The 17299-nt window shown below is 36.2% G+C and overlaps 1 protein-coding gene across 3 annotated transcripts in view; it reads right to left on the bottom strand.

Annotated features, from left to right (window-relative positions):
- The window catches only part of CNTLN (centlein), a 360902-nt gene that overhangs the window by 204491 nt on the left and 139112 nt on the right, over positions 1-17299 (bottom strand). For all 3 annotated transcript variants that reach the window (XM_067041446.1, XM_059071063.2, XM_067041445.1), the window contains exon 7: positions 5945-6107. In XM_067041446.1, the coding sequence (XP_066897547.1) occupies positions 5945-6107 (163 nt within the window). The remainder of the gene's footprint in view (positions 1-5944; positions 6108-17299) is intronic.

The raw sequence follows: 17299 nt of genomic DNA on the forward strand, positions 1-17299 counted from the left end.
TGTGGGTTTTGGACTCAGGATTACCTACATTTGAATTCTACCACCTGATAGCTGTTTGATTTAAAACAATACTCTAAGACTCAGTTACTTAATCTATAAAATAATAAAGGATACTAATAATAATATACCACACAGGGCTGGTGTGGGGCTTAAATAGTGGGCAAAAGCCCTTTTCCCAGTGGCTGATACAAAATAAGCTCAATAAATGTTAACCATTATTCATATATGGTTGTTGGAGGTGACTTACATTTGTACCTCAGCTTAAATAATATATTTCTAAAATAGTGTGTGTACATGTAAACACACATTCTCCCTGGCTTATAGCACAAGTTTATGTTCTTTATCTTTATTTATGATTATGCTCCAACTGGAAGGCCTTCCAACTTGTATTCTTAGTTTTTCTACATTTTTATACCACTCCAGGACCACTCACTCAAATAGTTAAAAATTAAATGGACTGGAATAATATTTAAATTAAGATAGAAATATATGCCTGTAAGGTTTAAAAATACTTAAGCAATTCAAATAAACATCTATGATTTTTAAATTGCATTATCCAAAGTGGGATAGTGTTGTACATAACTCCTCAAGGTTCAATAATTTAACATTTACTAATCATTTCTCATGTGGCAGGCAGGTCTCCTTCAAACTCCATGATCCTCTGTGCTTTCTTACTATTTAATAACTTTAAAAAGCTATCTTTATGAATGAACTAATTAAGAGTGAACTGTACAACACTAATATAATGTCACTAGCTTCCTTATAAAAGGAACTGTTTCTTAGGGGGTGGTGTGAGTGAGTGAGTGTGTGTATGTGTGTGTGTGTGTGTGTGTGTGTGTACATATTCAATATTCTCTAATGAATGCTAATAGTCTAAGCTGACAACAAAGAGATGTTTACTTCAGCTTTATTTATAATAGTGAAATATTTAAACAGCATACATGATCAACACTGGAAAAATGGTTAAATAAGTTATATTAGTGCTTCCAAAATAGTCATATGTCATGATATTGTTTTCATATAACATGAAGTGAAAGATAATTAGGGTATTCAAGACATGTTAAAATGCATTTAAAAACCTAAAAGGAAATACTCAAAATGTTAATGGTATTTGCCTCTGGAAGATGGAAGTATACAGTAAAGATTTTTTCCTGTGTTTTTATGGATAACTATTTACCCACAGACTACCAAAGAAATATTAACTATAATGTCTACTAACTGTAGGCAAAATTTATGAAGTATAAATAAGTAATCAAGAACTTTTGAATTAAGTCTAGTTGAACATACTAATGAAAACCTTAAGAACAATTTCAAGGATCTAAAATAATATCAAAATTAAAATGCTACTATTAGAATTATAAATTCAGAATGAGTATCAAGTTAAAAGTCAGTGAAGTTCTCCTCTCCAACCCCCACCCCTTGAGAGGTAATTTTTGACAAACAAAAAGAAAGAAACGGGAGTTCAAACTTGGGGGTGGGGAGGGAGGAGAGAAAAAAATAGAGCAAATACAAGGAAAACTAAGCCAATTCTCTAAAGCAGCATATCTGCTTGCTTTTTTCTTTTTGCCTCCATGCTGTTCATAAGCACACCATATTGGCATCACATCTCTCATTATTGTCCATGATAATTCTTGGAGGGGATAGTCATGATCCTGGGGGAAGGTTTACATGGTTTCAAAAGGTATCCCAGATCAAAGTTCAGGTTATGACACGTTCTCCAAATAGAAGCATATAAGCTCTACCTCTCCAAATTTAGTAAAAGCACTGACTGACTAGGGAATTTATGGCTTCAGCTATAGTTCATGTAGAAGAGTTATGAGAAATTTCTCTCATTGATATCTTATCATCTCAGAATAAACATTACTAATATCACTTCAGCAAAGAGAGTCTTTTTTATCCCTAAACTAGGAATCTGCCCCAGTTATTTTCCCAAACTTCCTACTACTACTGTTAGGACATGTATCATTCTTACACCTCCTATTTAATGTCTGTTATCAAATAGATTTTAAGCTGTGAGAGGTGAAGAATAAAGGCAGTAAAAAGATCATCTATGCCGATAACTGGGGGAAGAGATTTCAGGCAGTGGAACCCAGTGCAAAGACCTTGAGGGTGAAGAATACCTGGTATGTTCAAGTGAAAAAGTTAAATGTGGCCAAAGCAGAGAGATTAAGAAGCGAAGGCAAAGATGAGTGAGATCAGAGAGGTAATGCAGAGCCAGATCATGTAGAGTCTCACAGGTTGTAGTAAGGACTTCGGCTTTTACTTTTCTTTCTTTTTTTTTTTTTTTTTTTTTTTTGCGATACGCGGGCCTCTCACTGCTGTGGCCTCTGCCTTTGCGGAGCACAGGCTCCACACGCACAGGCTCAGCGGCCATGGCTCACGGGCCCAGCCGCGCCGCAGCATGTGGGATCTTCCCGGACCGGGGCACGAACCCGTGTCCCTGCATCAGCAGGCGGACTCTCAACCACTGCGCCACCAGGGAAGCCCGGCTTTTACTTTTAATCAGACAAGAAACCAATGGGGGGAGCTTAAGAGAGGAATGACGTGATTCGACTTATTAAGTTTTAGCAAGAACATTCTGGCATCTATGTTGAAAATAAACTCAAAGTGGGTAAGGTCAGGAGCAAAGAAACAAAGCAGGAAACTACTGCAATCATTCAAGTAATACAAGTTAGTGGTCACAGCAGGGGTAGTGGGAAGTAGTAGGATTCCAGACACCCTCTGAAGGCAGAGCAGACAACAGCTTAGTTTTGAACATGTGAAGTCTGAGATGCCCATTAGGCATCAAGTTAAAAGATGCTAAGTAGGCGATTAGATATACTCTTTCCTAGAGTTCAGGGAAGAGATCCAGAGCAGATTATCAAATCTGCGAGTCATCAGCATACAGACAGTATGATTTTGAAAGCCTAGGTGAGTAGATAAAATCACCTAGGTATGAATTTAAACAGAGGGGAAAAAAAAGATGTCCTAAGATTTTGGCTTGGAACATTTTAACATTTAGAGGACAGGGTGACTAAGGAAGACTAGAAAGAAACAGAAAAGAAACAGCTAGAAACTGAAAGAAGTAAACCACACAACTGTGATATGCTGTAAGCCAGGAGGGAAAAAAGGGTTTCAAAGGATAGAGTCATCAACTGTGACAATGTTGCTGGTAAGTGAGGTAAGATGAAGACTGCTAGAAGATTACTGAATTCAGCAATATGGGAGTCACAAATGATTCTGCAAAGAGAAATTTTAGTGGAGTGAAAGGGGCAAAAACTTGATTGGAATAAGTTCAAAAGAGAATAGAAGAAGAGAACTTTGAGACAAGTTAACTCTTGCAAGGAATATTGCTGGAAAAGGAGAGAAAGGAAGGGAAGGAAAGGAATATAGTAAGGTCAAGAAAGGTTTTTTGTTGTTGCTTAATTGTTTTGTTCTTCCATGCATATCAGAGACACAACAGCATGTTTTTATGTGGTTAGAAATGATCCAGTAGGGAAAACTGACACCATGGAAGAGATGAGGAACACCTCCTTCTGAAGTTTATAATAAAAAGTTGAGGAGAGAGACCTCAGTAATCATCAAATTATATTCTGGTAAATCCACGCTGTACTTTACATGTTTCTGTTGGAGCATGGGGAGGAGGTGGAGAGCAAGAGCTATACCTACTGTCATGGAAATATACCCAAGGCATATTATTTGAAAACAGCAAGTTAACGTACAGTAAGGATAGGATAAATTAATTAATATTAAAAATGTAAGATACCTAGATTGGTGATATGTGTATATGTACACAGACACAGTATATAATGCATGAAAAGGTCTGGAATGACTACTCAGATGATTACCCCTGGGGAGGGGAATGAAATGAACTGGGATGAGTGGAAGAGAACTCAAATCTGTTATATTAGCATTATCAGCACTTCTATATCATTTCAAATTTTTATAATATATTTATGTAATTCTTATATAATTAAAAAGATGAAATAATTTTAAAATATTCTGTTCTTCTAGAGGAACTCTAGGATACACTTTCAAATATTAAGAGCAGTAAAGTCTGGGGCAAGGGCTTCAGGCAGGAGGGCAGAGAACTTTATTTTTTTATATGCTTCTGAATTTTTTGAAAATTTATCACAAGCATGTATTACTTTGGTAATAATCACTTCAAATAAAAATGTTTAAGTATTCAGTTGTTTGAAATGATATAGAATCTACAAAAGTTCTCAGGTAGGGTATTAAAAAAATGGTTGCTCTCTGCAAAGGCTGCTAAGCAGGATCAACCAAAAAGTAGAATTAAGGCTGAAACAATTTATCTTAAATTTTAAGTTAAGCAAGGCTGAAAAAGGAATCTTAGAACAAAAGGCTGAAAAAGTAAATAGCAAAGGAAACACTGCCTTTTTCTTCCACCTTACCAAGTTCTCTCTTGCTAATTGAGAGGAGAAACAGCAAAAGTATTTGCACATGAGAGAAAAGAGTTATGAACTTTAACAACAAGCAACACTAAAGACATTTTAATATAACTTGCCATGGGTTAGGGGCTTTCAAGCAAAAATCAAGAAAGAGGAAGAAATGTTTGCGTTAAATACCTACACAGTGAAAAAGAGAAAAGAATTAAAGTTACTAATAAGGTCCAATTTTTCAAGTCAATTTAGCAACAGAGTCGTCTGGTTTAGAAACAAAAGCATAATGGGCAATCCCACCGTATAAAACAAAAAGTTGGAGCTGTTCTATTCAAAGAGGAGAGGATGGACACTACCCTGATGCTTGGTGTCATCCTCGTCCTGACAGAAACTCGAAGGAAACACAGAATTTAGTCGAAAAACCACAGTTACAAAGCATCATTTGAAAGTATGTGTTTAGTTTACTTAATAGTTATTTATTTCGTATTAATTATAGATGTTGAATTTTCACAGTGCTTTTTTAGGAGAAGAGTAAGTTTAGACAGAAATAATCCCCAAATAACATAGACTGCACCATTTAACCTCTCTAAGCCTTGGCTGCCTCAACTATTAAGAGGAAATAACATCAATCTCATAGGGTTGATCTGTGTAGAAAATAAATTATTTCTATAAATATGTACACCACACAAAACATAAAGAATTCAATAAAAGTGTTTTTTAATTACTAGCTGTAATTATTGCTGCTGTTTCAGCATACCTAAATATCTGGGTAAGCCTTCTTGAGGGGCTCCTCAAACAACTGTAAAGTAAAATGACTACTTAAAAGAAACACACAAAGGCTTCCCTGGTGGCCAAGTGGTTGAGAATCCGCCTGCCGATGCAGGGGACACGGGTTCGTGCCCCGGTCCGGGAAGATCCCACGTGCAGCGGAGCGGCTGGGTCCGTGAGCCATGGCCGTTGAGCCTGTGCGTCCGGAGCCTGTGCTCCGCAACGGGAAAGGCCACAACAGTGAGAGGCCCGCGTACCACAAAAAAAAAAAAAAAAAAAAAAAAAAGGAACACACAAAATAAAGAGAGAAAATTCCTTGGAAAATACTGATCCTAAAGACCTCATCAGCATACCCATTTGCGTTTGTGCAGATTTGCCAATAAAATAATGCACAAATTCTATAACTGAAAGACTGCTTTAGGTCATAAACTAGAATCACACTTGTTGAATAATTTCTCATTATAGAAGGCTGAACAATCCCATTCTCCAAACCCTTCCTGGTTTGAGGACTACAGTCCTAGTATGTTTCATAGTAGATATCAAAAGTCCAATTTATAAAAACAATATCCTACAGAATAAATTTGCATGTATAATTTAAATGTTTCAGCCTTAACAGCCATAAAAAAACACATAATTTTGAATATTACCAAATTGAATCATATTTCATTTTTAATTTTGAAGAAGCAATATAAAAGGGAGTAATAAAGCAATATTGAAATTGCAAAAATTTGAATTCTATATATTTTTATAAGTTCATACATATAAATTTACATTATTATGACAGAATAAAAGCATACTTTTTGATATGATATACTTTCAGCTGTGTGAACATCTTCCTGGTTCCTCAGTACCTTCTGTGTGTCCATATTCAATAGCTGAAGCTGCTGGATCAGTTCTGCTTGCTGTGCTGTATGCGCACTGTTCTGTTTGTACAGATTCTGCAGCTCCTGCAACTCTTTCCTGTGCAAAGCAAGCAATAAATAGAGAGAAGCATGAATAAAGTTCATCTTAGTTAAATAATTTTGTTCATCTAAAGTTATATAGATCGGCCTCCAGTTTTTTCATCTATTACTTTTTACTGCAGGCAAATATATTAATAGGAGAAATAACATATGAAGTATTTAATATTTATCACATACACCTAGAAAGTATTGATAGTACTATGACTTTCAAAGCCAAACACTTATCAATTTTCTTTTATAGCTTGATAGTAATAAAAACCCTGGATATACAGTCATACTACCACCTTCTTATTGAAATAAGTTATACTTCAGTTCCAAAAATTAATAAGCACTGATGCCAACTATCAGATAGTTCTGAATACAGGGTAACTCAACCTTTCATTTTATATTATATAGAAACTTACATGTATTAAAAAGAATCCCAAAAGGTAAATTAAGTTTTCAAACAAAAGTTCCTTAAAGCACCACTAGTTGGTCACCTCAGGGGCCTACGCTGGGATTCCTGTGAATCCTCTAACCCATCTTGAAGGAAATGATGAGGTTTTTTGTCAGAAGGAAGGAGAGCAATACAAGGTGAAATCACTCCTTCCAACCCATCCAGGGTAAACTTGGTAAGTAGAAGGACAAATGAACTGGAGTGACAGTCTTCATGGCCGTAAGGGTCAAGGAAAACCACACCTCTGGGATAGAGGTTTCCAGATTCCTGTGGTGGTGAATCCTGTGTGATACAGGTCATATAAAACTGGAAAATATGTTGTAAAAGAAATTTGAAGAGAAAGATATTTATAGAGATGTATTTCACAAAAGTATACATTATAGTATATATTTTGGAGACTATTTTAAATGGAGACTTTTCTTTACTTATAACCTCAAACTGGTGATTCATTCACCTAAGATAAATCTTAAAGAAAGAAGAAACATAAAAGATATGCAGACAGTTGTTGAACATGGATGAATATTAATATGGGAGAAATGAGCTCTATTTTTTTTTTTTTTTTTTTTTTTTTGCCGTGCCACACAGCTTGCGGAATCTCAGCTCCCTGACCAGGGATTGAACCCAGGCCACAGCAGCGAAAGTGCTGAGTCCTAACCACTGGACCACCAGGGAATTCCGGAGCTCTGCTTTTTTACGGGTTTAGAATATTAATGTTCTCCAGATACAACAGAAACCCCTGAATCCACACAGATACATGTACATACACCATCTGCCTTGGTCTTTTTGATATAACGAAACAGCACAGACTAGGTAGTTTACAAAAACCAGAAAGTTATTTCGCATAGTTGGGGAGGCTGGAAGTTAGAGATCAGACTGACAGCATAGTCAAGTGAGGACCCTCTTCCAGGTGGCACACTTATTGTTTCATCCTCACACGGTGGAAGTCACTAGGGGGCTCTGGGAGGTCTTTTTTACAAGAAGATTCTACCATCATAACCGAAGCACCTCCTTAAGGACCCCACCTCCTAACGCCATCACATTAGGCATTAGAATATCAACATATGAATTTTGGGTGGACACAAACATTTAGACTATAGCACTTTTTTTTTCTGTAACTATTCAAAAAACTGAAACCTGTAGAAAATAATAGTCCAAAAATGGGGGAAGGGAAAGAAGAGAATCAATAATGGCACATGCCTTGAGAAAATATAATACAAGAGAGGGAGAGAAGAGACATATAGTAAAGATTCTTGCTGAGTATTGTCATTTTTCAAGAATAACATTGGCGGGCTTCCCTGGTGGCGCAGTGGTTGAGAGTCCACCTGCTGGTGCAGGGGATGCGGGTTCGTGCCCCAGTCCAGGAGGATCCCACATGCCGCGGAGTGGCTGGGCCCATGGGCCATGGCTGCTGGGCCTGCGCATCTGGAGCCTGTGCTCCGCAATGGGAGAGGCCACAGCAGTGAGAGGCCCGCGTACCGCAAAAAAAAAAAAAAAAAAAAAAAAAAAAAGAATAACATTGGCAAGAATTATCTAAGGAGATAGGCAGTAGCTGTAGAATAAAATTCCATCAGCATGGATAGTCAAGAAATGTGTTAGCCAAGAGACCTAAGTAAATGTTGCGTTTACAAAGGAGACATGATGAAGATAATACATATCATCTTTCAATACAATACAAAACACAGAAAACTTATTTCTCTTCTAATAATAGAAGATAAATTTTCTTAAAGAGAGGGCCAGAATCAGTAATTGGCTTGGACTTAAGGGTCATTTGGAACAAAATATATGTATCTTTAATCAGAAGAAACACTTGAGTTGGGAAATGTTCATACTATGAGACAGTTGGGGAGTAAAAATCAACTAAGAGAAGAGCATATTCTTGTCTCTCATCTTGTGCTATACTCATCTGGGCATACTCTCAGTAAATGGAATGGAAGCATAATTTTATATTATGTATAAATGTTTCCTTCTTTGTGTCTTCTCACACCACCCTCTGAAAACTAGATAAGATAGAATGTACAACAATGTTGCAAATATGAAAGTGGAACTTGATCTGTGTCAAAGTAAGCTGCAAATAAGGCTTTGGAAACATATATCTGGACCACTGGAAAACACTGAATTTGTGTACACCTATCTTCATTTGAAAATGAGTAAAGAAAAACAAACAGGACTTATTTAAAAGGAGGAGTACTTAGAATTAAGAAAAAAGAAATTTTATTGTGCATGCTCAGAGGAAAATTATACCTCTGAGTAGGAGTTACTGAAGGAATTATAAAAAAGGTCTAGAAAATGTATGAAAAAGAAACGATTGCACTTCTCTGAATTATCTCAATTGAAAGCCAAGATGTGAAGATAATCTTAACAAAAATGTCTGTGAAGGCAGGGACTTTTTTCCTCACTGCTATACATGGACAACCTAGCATAGTTCCTGTAGCCTATTAAATATTTGTTGTTGTCTTAGACACATCTTATACACCTTTTCAGATTCAGCTCACCAGCCTCCTAGATTCTTAGTCCCTTGCTCTGCCTCAGACTACTAACTACCACTTAAGCCTATAACATTTATGCAGCTCATGTGGCTCCATCACTTGAGGTCAACCAGCTGCATGCCTAGCATATTTGTCTCCTCGTACCACTTCCAGATCAGGATAAAATGCTATAACACAGGCATGGTATAAGCAGCAAATTTTGATTAATGGAAGATAAAACACAAGAAGAGTTTTGTTTGTTTGTTTTTGTTTTTTCTATCTGATGGATTGCTATAGGGCATGGTTTCTTTCTACAGTCTGTCCAGAATCAACCTGAGTGGCTAATTCAGTGCGCCAGACGTCTCTTCATGGCTCACCATGAAGCAGTGGCCAGCACAATAATGTGTTTCCTTGAATTACTCTTTATCCTTCCCTGCCTCAGATTATTCTTCTCTCACTCACTCTGCCTTGGATTTGAATCTCTCAAGTAATCAGTAACCTTCACTCAGCCTCTGTTTTCTAAGATATATGGGATAAGACAGTTGTTGAATGGATGAAATGATAAGGATAACATAAAGAAGGATTGTTAAGAAAGAAAGATGTTGTAAAAGCATTAAAATCCATAATGAGAGAAGTTATGAGGCAAACCAAAACTATGGAAAGTAAAATTAATTGGTAGGTTCAAACTTGAGAAGTTCCTCCAGACACGGATTAAAAAGAATAAAGGAAAGTGTGGGTTGAGCTGAGACGATGCTGAGAACCGACACTTCTTCCCATCTCAAGAAGAATGTTGTGTCCAGTCTTACACTTAGGTCTCAAATCCATTTTGAGTTTATTTTTGTGTATGGTGTTAGGAAGTGTTCTAATCTCATTCTTTTACATGTAGCTGTCCAGTTTTCCCAGCACCACTTATTGAAGAGACTGTCTTTTCTCCATTGTATATCTTTGCCTCCTTTGTCATAGATTAGTTGACCACAGGTGCGTGGGTTTATCTCTGGGCTTTCTATCTTATTCCATTGATCTATGTTTCTGTCAATATTATGACATAGCATGAGTGTGTTTCGTGTTTGGTAATTGCAATCATTGTTGCTTTTGTTGTGGTCATCCACTTACAATGCTTGGTGTCAGTTTATTTCTCTCGTAAAAATAAAATACAGTGTGTGTGTGTAAAAAAAATAAAATAAAATAAATACTTTTTAAGATTAAAAAAAGAAGAAGAATGTTAAGCTGATTAAAAATACTGTATATGGGCTTCCCTGGTGGCGCAGTGATTGAGAATCCGCCTGCCGATGCACGGGACACGGGTTCGTGCCCTGGTCTGGGAAGATCCCACATGCCGCGGAGCGGCTGGGCCCGTGAGCCATGGCCGCTGAGCCTGCACGTCCGGAGCCTGTGCTCCGCAACAGGAGAGACCACAACAGTGAGAGGCCCGCGTACCACAACAACAACAAAAATAATACTGTATTGCTCAGTTATAGTGATGTTTACTAAGGGATTGAATGAGCCACAGGATAAATTAGGAATATCCCTTTAGACATCAAATTTGATAGTAAAGACTGACAAAGGGTTTCAGACAGCATCTATAGGTTATTTTGCAGTTACCAAAAAAAAAAAAAAAAAAAAAACAACTTACTGTTACGAAAACAAAGATTTACTTGCTCACATTACATATGGCTTTCCGCTAGCCTAAGACCCAAACTGGAGCAGTAGACAGCATTAGTAATATGCCACTCTAATGGCAGAGGGCAAAAAGTAAAGGCAATTCAAGCAATGACTCTTTTAAAACACTTGCCAGGACATGATATACGTCACTTTCACACTCATTGCACAGGCCAAAATAAGTCACATGGCTAAATCTGATGTTAATGGAGGAGAAAGCATACTCCAGCAACAGAGAAGGCCCTGGTAAAAATGGGCCTTTAAGATGAATCAAAATTGAGTGTAGGAATAAACACATCAAGAGTACAAAGTTTAGTGAAGAGCACTGAAGCAATATAAAAAACTAAGTCTAAATATCTTTAGGCACTGTGGTTATGCATGAGGAGATAAAGGTTATAAATTCTGAGGTGCAAAATGAGAAGGAGTTAAAATGGTTGAATGTATGTCTTATTTTACTAAGTGTATATAGCAGGGTATCAAATCCAATTAAAGATGAAATGTAGTTTTTTTTTAAAAAAAAACATAATTACATCAACCTCCAAAGTTTTTTTTCATGCCATTTCTTTCTTAGCTTTAGAAAAATAGTTAGTGGTTCTTATAGAGAAGAAACAATTATCTGAGATTTAATAATTCTTTCAAGTTCACTTCAGTGTCTTATTGTTCCATTATATGACAAAAACTGAAGTTGTCACTTATTAGAACAACATGTTCAGGACTTCCCTGGTGGTCCAGTGGGTAAGACCCCATGCTCCCAATGAAGGGGGCCCAGGTTCAATCCCTGGTCAGGGAACTAGATCTCTCGTGCATGCAGCAGCTAAGAGTCCTCATGCCACAACTAAGAAGTTCGCATGTTGCAATTAAGAAGGTTTCATGCCGCAACTAAGAAGTCTGCATTCCACAACGAAGATCCCATGTGCTGCAATGAAGACCCGATGCAGCCAAAAACAAACTAACAAACAAACAAAAAAACAAAAATGTTCAATACAATCCCTTTTATCTAAGAACTTGTTTACCTACTCTTCAATTTATAAATATGTGTTGAGAAAAATATAGAATGATTCTAATAAAGTTTTAATGGCTATTATTCCTCTGGGGTTGTAATTTAACGCTAATTTTTTCCCTCTATCTTCTTTGTACTTTTCCATACTACATGTATTTTCTTATAACTCACATGTATCATTATACCTAAACAATTATGTACTTAGTTTGTTACCATACAAATATAAACCCCCAAAAAGAATAGCAATATTAATTTCAGAGGAATTCAAGCTCAAGGCAAAAAAGTTATATAGAAAAAAGTAAAAAGTACAATTCACAGTAAAAACAAAATAACTTTGTTGGACACTTTAGCCACCAAATCATAGCACATCAAAACAAAATAGCACAGCAAAAACAACAAGTAATAAAAGGAAAATCAGTAGGAAACTATAGGGGAAAGATTCCATTTAAAACAGTAACAAAAACCATGAAAGAGCTAGGAATAAAAATTTAAGAAGAAAGGTCAAAACCAGCATAAGGAACAAAACATTTCATAAGGACAGAAAGGTACTGAAACAAATGTAATGGCATTCCCATACTCTGGGACAGAAAAACTGACATCATCAAGAGGGCAATTCGCCGTCAGTTTACTTTTAAATTTGATGCCATAATAAAATAGCAAACAAGAAATAAGCCAGTTTAACCTAAAGTTTATATGGAAAAATTAATTAAGCAATAAATGTCCAGGAAAGCTCTGAAAAAGAGCAGAAATGGAGAATGCACCACATATTCTCTTATCCAATATTCATCATCTCTACACTATTATTCTCTGTACTCTAGCCTACAATCTAGCCTGAGAGGCCACCTTCCAGACTACATTACATTGGCTCCCTTTCTTCTGCGTTTATATTTGAGTAGTTGAAAATGCTGGTCCATGATTAGAGGGTAAAGGAAAAAGAGGTCAAGGTATTTCTTTCCCTATCTCCCTCTCCAATGAGCCACAGTTGGAGGTGTCTCTGTTCCTCTATCTAAGAATACTTCTCCTATTAGTCAGCCTCTCTCCCAGGGCTAGACTTCTCACAGAGATCCAGTAAAAGCTTCTCTCCTTGCTCCTTCTGGCCTGGGGGTAGTAATAGTTTCCTGTTGCTGATAATTTGTATTCCTCTGAATCTCAGTATCTATTTGGAGAGAATAGACATCTTTATCATACTGAGTCTTGCAAATCATGAACTCTGTATTTATCTGTGCATACTAGACTTTCTATTTCTCTCAATAACGTTTTACAGATCTCTGTATAGAGGTAATACATATCTTTCATTATATTTGCTGTTCATATTTTTAACTATATTATAAATTATATTCTTTTTAAGTCTATATCCTAATTTTTTTGCTAGCATAAAAAATGCATTCAAATTTTCTACACTGACCTTGTATCTACCAAGTGTGATAAATCCACGTATTAATTTTAGAAATCTTTCTAAAAATTTTTTGGGGTTTGCTATGTTAATTACTCATATATAGGCAAATAACTAGGTCTTTATCTTTCATTTCCAGTTTTTTTAATTTGAATTTTATTTATTCTTTTATACACCAGGTTCTTTTTAGTTATCTATTTTACACATATTAGTGTATATACGTCAATCCCAATTCATCCCACCACCACCACCCCACTCTTGCTTTCCCCCGCCTTTGGTGTCCATACATTTGTTCTCTACATCTCTGTCTCCATTTCTGCCCTGCAAACCAGTTCATTTGTAGCATTTTTCTACATTCCACATATATGCATTAATATACGATATTTGTTTTTCTCTGACTTACTTCACTCTATATGACAGACTCTAGGTCCATCCATGTCTCTACAAATGACCCAATTTCATCCCGTTTTATGGCTGTGTGATATTCCATTGTATATATGTACCACATCTTCTTTATCCATTCGTCTGTTGATGGGCATTTAGGAAGCTTCCATGACCTGGCTATTATAAATATTGCTGCAAGGAACACTGGGGTGTATGTTTCTTTTTGAATTATGGTTTTCTATGAGTATATGACCAGTAGTGGGATTGCTGGATCATATGGTAATTCTGTTTTTAGTTTTTCAAGGAACCTCCATACTGTTCTCCATAGAGGCTTTATCAATTTACATTCCCACAAACAGTGCAAGAGGGTTCCGTTTTCTCTACACCCTCTCCAGCATTTGCTGTTTGTAGATTTTCTGATGATGCCCATTCTAACCAGTGTAAAGTGATACATCATTGTAGTATTGATTTGCATTTATCTAGTAATTAGTGATGTTGAGCATCTTTTCATGTGTCTCTTGGCCATCTGTATGTCTTTTAGGGAGAAATGTCTATTTAGGTCTTCTGCCCATTTTTTGATTGGGTTGTTTGTTTTTTTAATATTGAGCTGCATGAGCTGTTTATGTATTTTAGAAATTAATCCTTTGTCCATTGCTTTGTTTGCAAATATTTTCTCCCATTCTGAGGGTTGTCTTTTCATCTTGTTTATAGTTTCCTTTGCTGTACAAAAGCTTTTAAGTTTCATCAGGTCCCATTTCTTTATTTTCGTTTTTATTTCCATTGCTCTAGGAGGTGGGTCAAAAACGATCTTGCTGTGATTTATGTCAAACAGTGTTCTTCCTATGTTTTCCTCTAAGAGTTTTATAGTGTCTGCTCTCACATTTAGGTCTTTAATTCATTTTGAGTTTACTTTGTGCAAGGTGTTAGGGAGTGTCCTAATTTCATTCTTTTACATGTAGCTGTCCAGTTTTCCCAGCACCACTTATTAAAGAGACTGTGTTTTCTCCATTGTATATCCTGGCCTCCTTTGTCATAGATTAGTTGACCATATGTGTATGGGTTTATCTCTGGGCTTTCTATCCTATTCCATTGATCTATATTTCATTTCTGTTTTTGTGCCAGTACCATATTGTCTGATTAATGTAGCTTTGTAGTACAGTCTGAAGTCAGGGAGTCTGATTCCTCCAGCTCTGTTTTTTTCACTCAAGATTGCTTTGGCTATTTGGGGTCTTTTGTGTCTCCATACAAATTTTACGATTTTTTGTTCTAGTTCTGTAAAAATTGTCATTGGTAATTTGCTAGGGATATCACTGAATCTGTAGATTGCTTTGGGTAGTATAGTCGTTCTCACAATATTGATCCTTCCAATCCAAAAACATGGTATATCTCTCCATCTGTTTGTGTCATCTTTTATTTCTTTCATCTGTGTCTTATAGGTTTCTGAGTTCAGGTCTTTTACCTCCTTAGGTAGGTTTATTCCTTTTGTTGCAATGGTAAATGGGATTGTTTCCTTAATTTCTCTTTCTGATCTTTTGTTGTTATTGAATAGGAATGAAACACATTTCTGTGCATTAATTTTGTATCCTGCAACTTTACCAGATTCATTGATTAGCTCTACTAGATTTCTGGTCGCACGTTTAGGATTATCTATATATAGTACCATGGCATCTGTAAATGGTGACAGTCTTAAATCTTCTTTTCCAGTTTGTATTCCTTTTATTTTTATTTCTTCTCTGATTGCTGTGGCTAGGATTTCCAAAACTATGTTGAATAATAGTGGCAAGAATGGATATCCTTGTCTTGTTCCTGATCTTACAGGAAACGTTTTCAGTTTTTCAACATTGAGAATGATGTTTGCTGTGGGTTTGTCACATATGGCCTTCATTATGTTGAGGTAGGTTTCCACTCTGCCTACTTTCTGAAGAGTTTTATCATAAATGGGTGTTGAATTTTGTCAAAAGCTTTTTGTGCATCTATTGAGATAATCATATCATTTTTATTCTTCAATATGTTAATATGGTGTATCACGTTGATTGATTTGCGTATTTTAAAGAATCCTTGCATCCCTGGGATAAATCCCATTTGATCACGGTGTATGATCCTTTGAATGTGTTGTTGTATTATGTTTGCTACCATTTTGTTGAGAATTTTTGCATCTATATTCATCAGTGATATTGGTCGGTAATTTTCTTTTTTTGTAGTATCTTTGTCTTGTTTTGGTATCAGGGTAACAGTAGCCTCGTAGAATGAGTTTGGGAGTGTTCCTTCCTCTGCAATTTTTTTGGAAGACTTTGAGAAGGATCGGTGTTAGCTATTCTCTAAATGTTTGATAGAATTTGCCTGTGAAGCCATCTGGCCCTGGACTTTTGCATGTGGGAAGATTTTTAATCAGTTTCAATTTCATTACCTGTGATTGGTCTGTTCATATTTTCTATTTCATCCTGCTTCCATCTTGGAAGGTTATTCTTTTCTAAGTTTTTGTCTATTTCTTCCAGGTTGTCCATTTTATTGGCATACAGTTGCTTGTAGCAGTCTCTCATAATGCTCTGTATTTCTGCAGTGTCCATTGCAACTTCTCCTTTTTCATTTCTAATTTTATTGATTACAGTCCTCTCCCTCTTTCTTGATGAGTCTGGCTAAAGGTTTGTCAATTCTGTTTATCTTCTCAAAGAACCAGCTTTTAGTTTTATGGATCTTTGCTATTGTTTTCTTTGTTTCTATTTCATTTATTTCTTCTCTGATCTTTACAATTTCTTTCCTTCTACTAATTTTGGATTTTGTTTGTTCTTTCTCTACTTCCTTTAGGTGTAAGGTTAGATTGTTTGAGATTTTTCTTGTTTCTTGAAGTAGCATTGTTTTGCTATAAACTTCCCTCTTAGAACTGCTTTTGCTGCATCCCATAGGTTTTGGGTCATCATGTTTTCATTGCCGTTTGTCTGTAGGTACTTCTTGATTTCCTCTTTGATTTCTTCAGTGATCTTTTGGTTATTTAGTAATGTATTGTTTAACCTCCATCTGTTTGTGCTTTTTAAGAGTTTTTCCCCATAATTTATTTCTAATCTCACAGTGTTGTGGTTGGAAAAGATCCTTGGTATGATTTCAATTTTCTTACATTTACCAAGGCTTGATTTGTGACCCAAGATTTGTTCTACCCTGGATGATGTTCCATGTGCACTGAGAAGAAAGTGTAATCTGCTGTTTTCAGATGGAATGTCCTACAAATATCAATTAAATCTATCTGGTCTATTGTATCATTTAAAGCTTGTGTTTCCTTATTAAATTTCTCTCTGGGTGATCTGTCCATTGGTGTAAGTGAGGTGTTCAAGTCCCCCACTATTATTGTGTTACTGTCAATTTCCTCTTTTATAGCTGTTAGCAGTTGCCTTATGTATTGAGGGGCTCCTATGTTGGGTGCATATAAGTGTTATATCTTTTTCTTGGATTGATACCTTGACCACTATGGTGTGTCATTCCTTGCCTCTTGCAACATTCTTTAAAGTCTGTATTATCTGATATGAGTATTGCTACTCCAGCTTTCTTCTGATTTCTATTTGCATAGAATATCTTCTTCCATCCCCTCACTTTCAGTCTGTATGTGTCCCTATGTCTGAAGTGGGTCTCTTGTAGACAGCATATATATGGGTCTTGTTTTTGTATCCATTCAGTGAGCCTGTCTTTTGGTTGGAGCATTTAATCCATTCACATTTAAGGTAATTATCGGTATGTATGTTCCTACTGCCATTTTCTTAATTGTTTTGAGTTTGTTTTTGTAGGTGCTTTTCTCCTGCTGTGTTTCCCACTTAGAGAAGTTCCTTTAGCATTTGTTCTAGAGCTGGTTTGGTGGTGCTGAATT

The sequence above is a fragment of the Kogia breviceps genome, chromosome 8, assembly GCF_026419965.1.
Source record: "Kogia breviceps isolate mKogBre1 chromosome 8, mKogBre1 haplotype 1, whole genome shotgun sequence".
Taxonomy (NCBI): Eukaryota; Metazoa; Chordata; class Mammalia; order Artiodactyla; family Physeteridae; genus Kogia; species Kogia breviceps.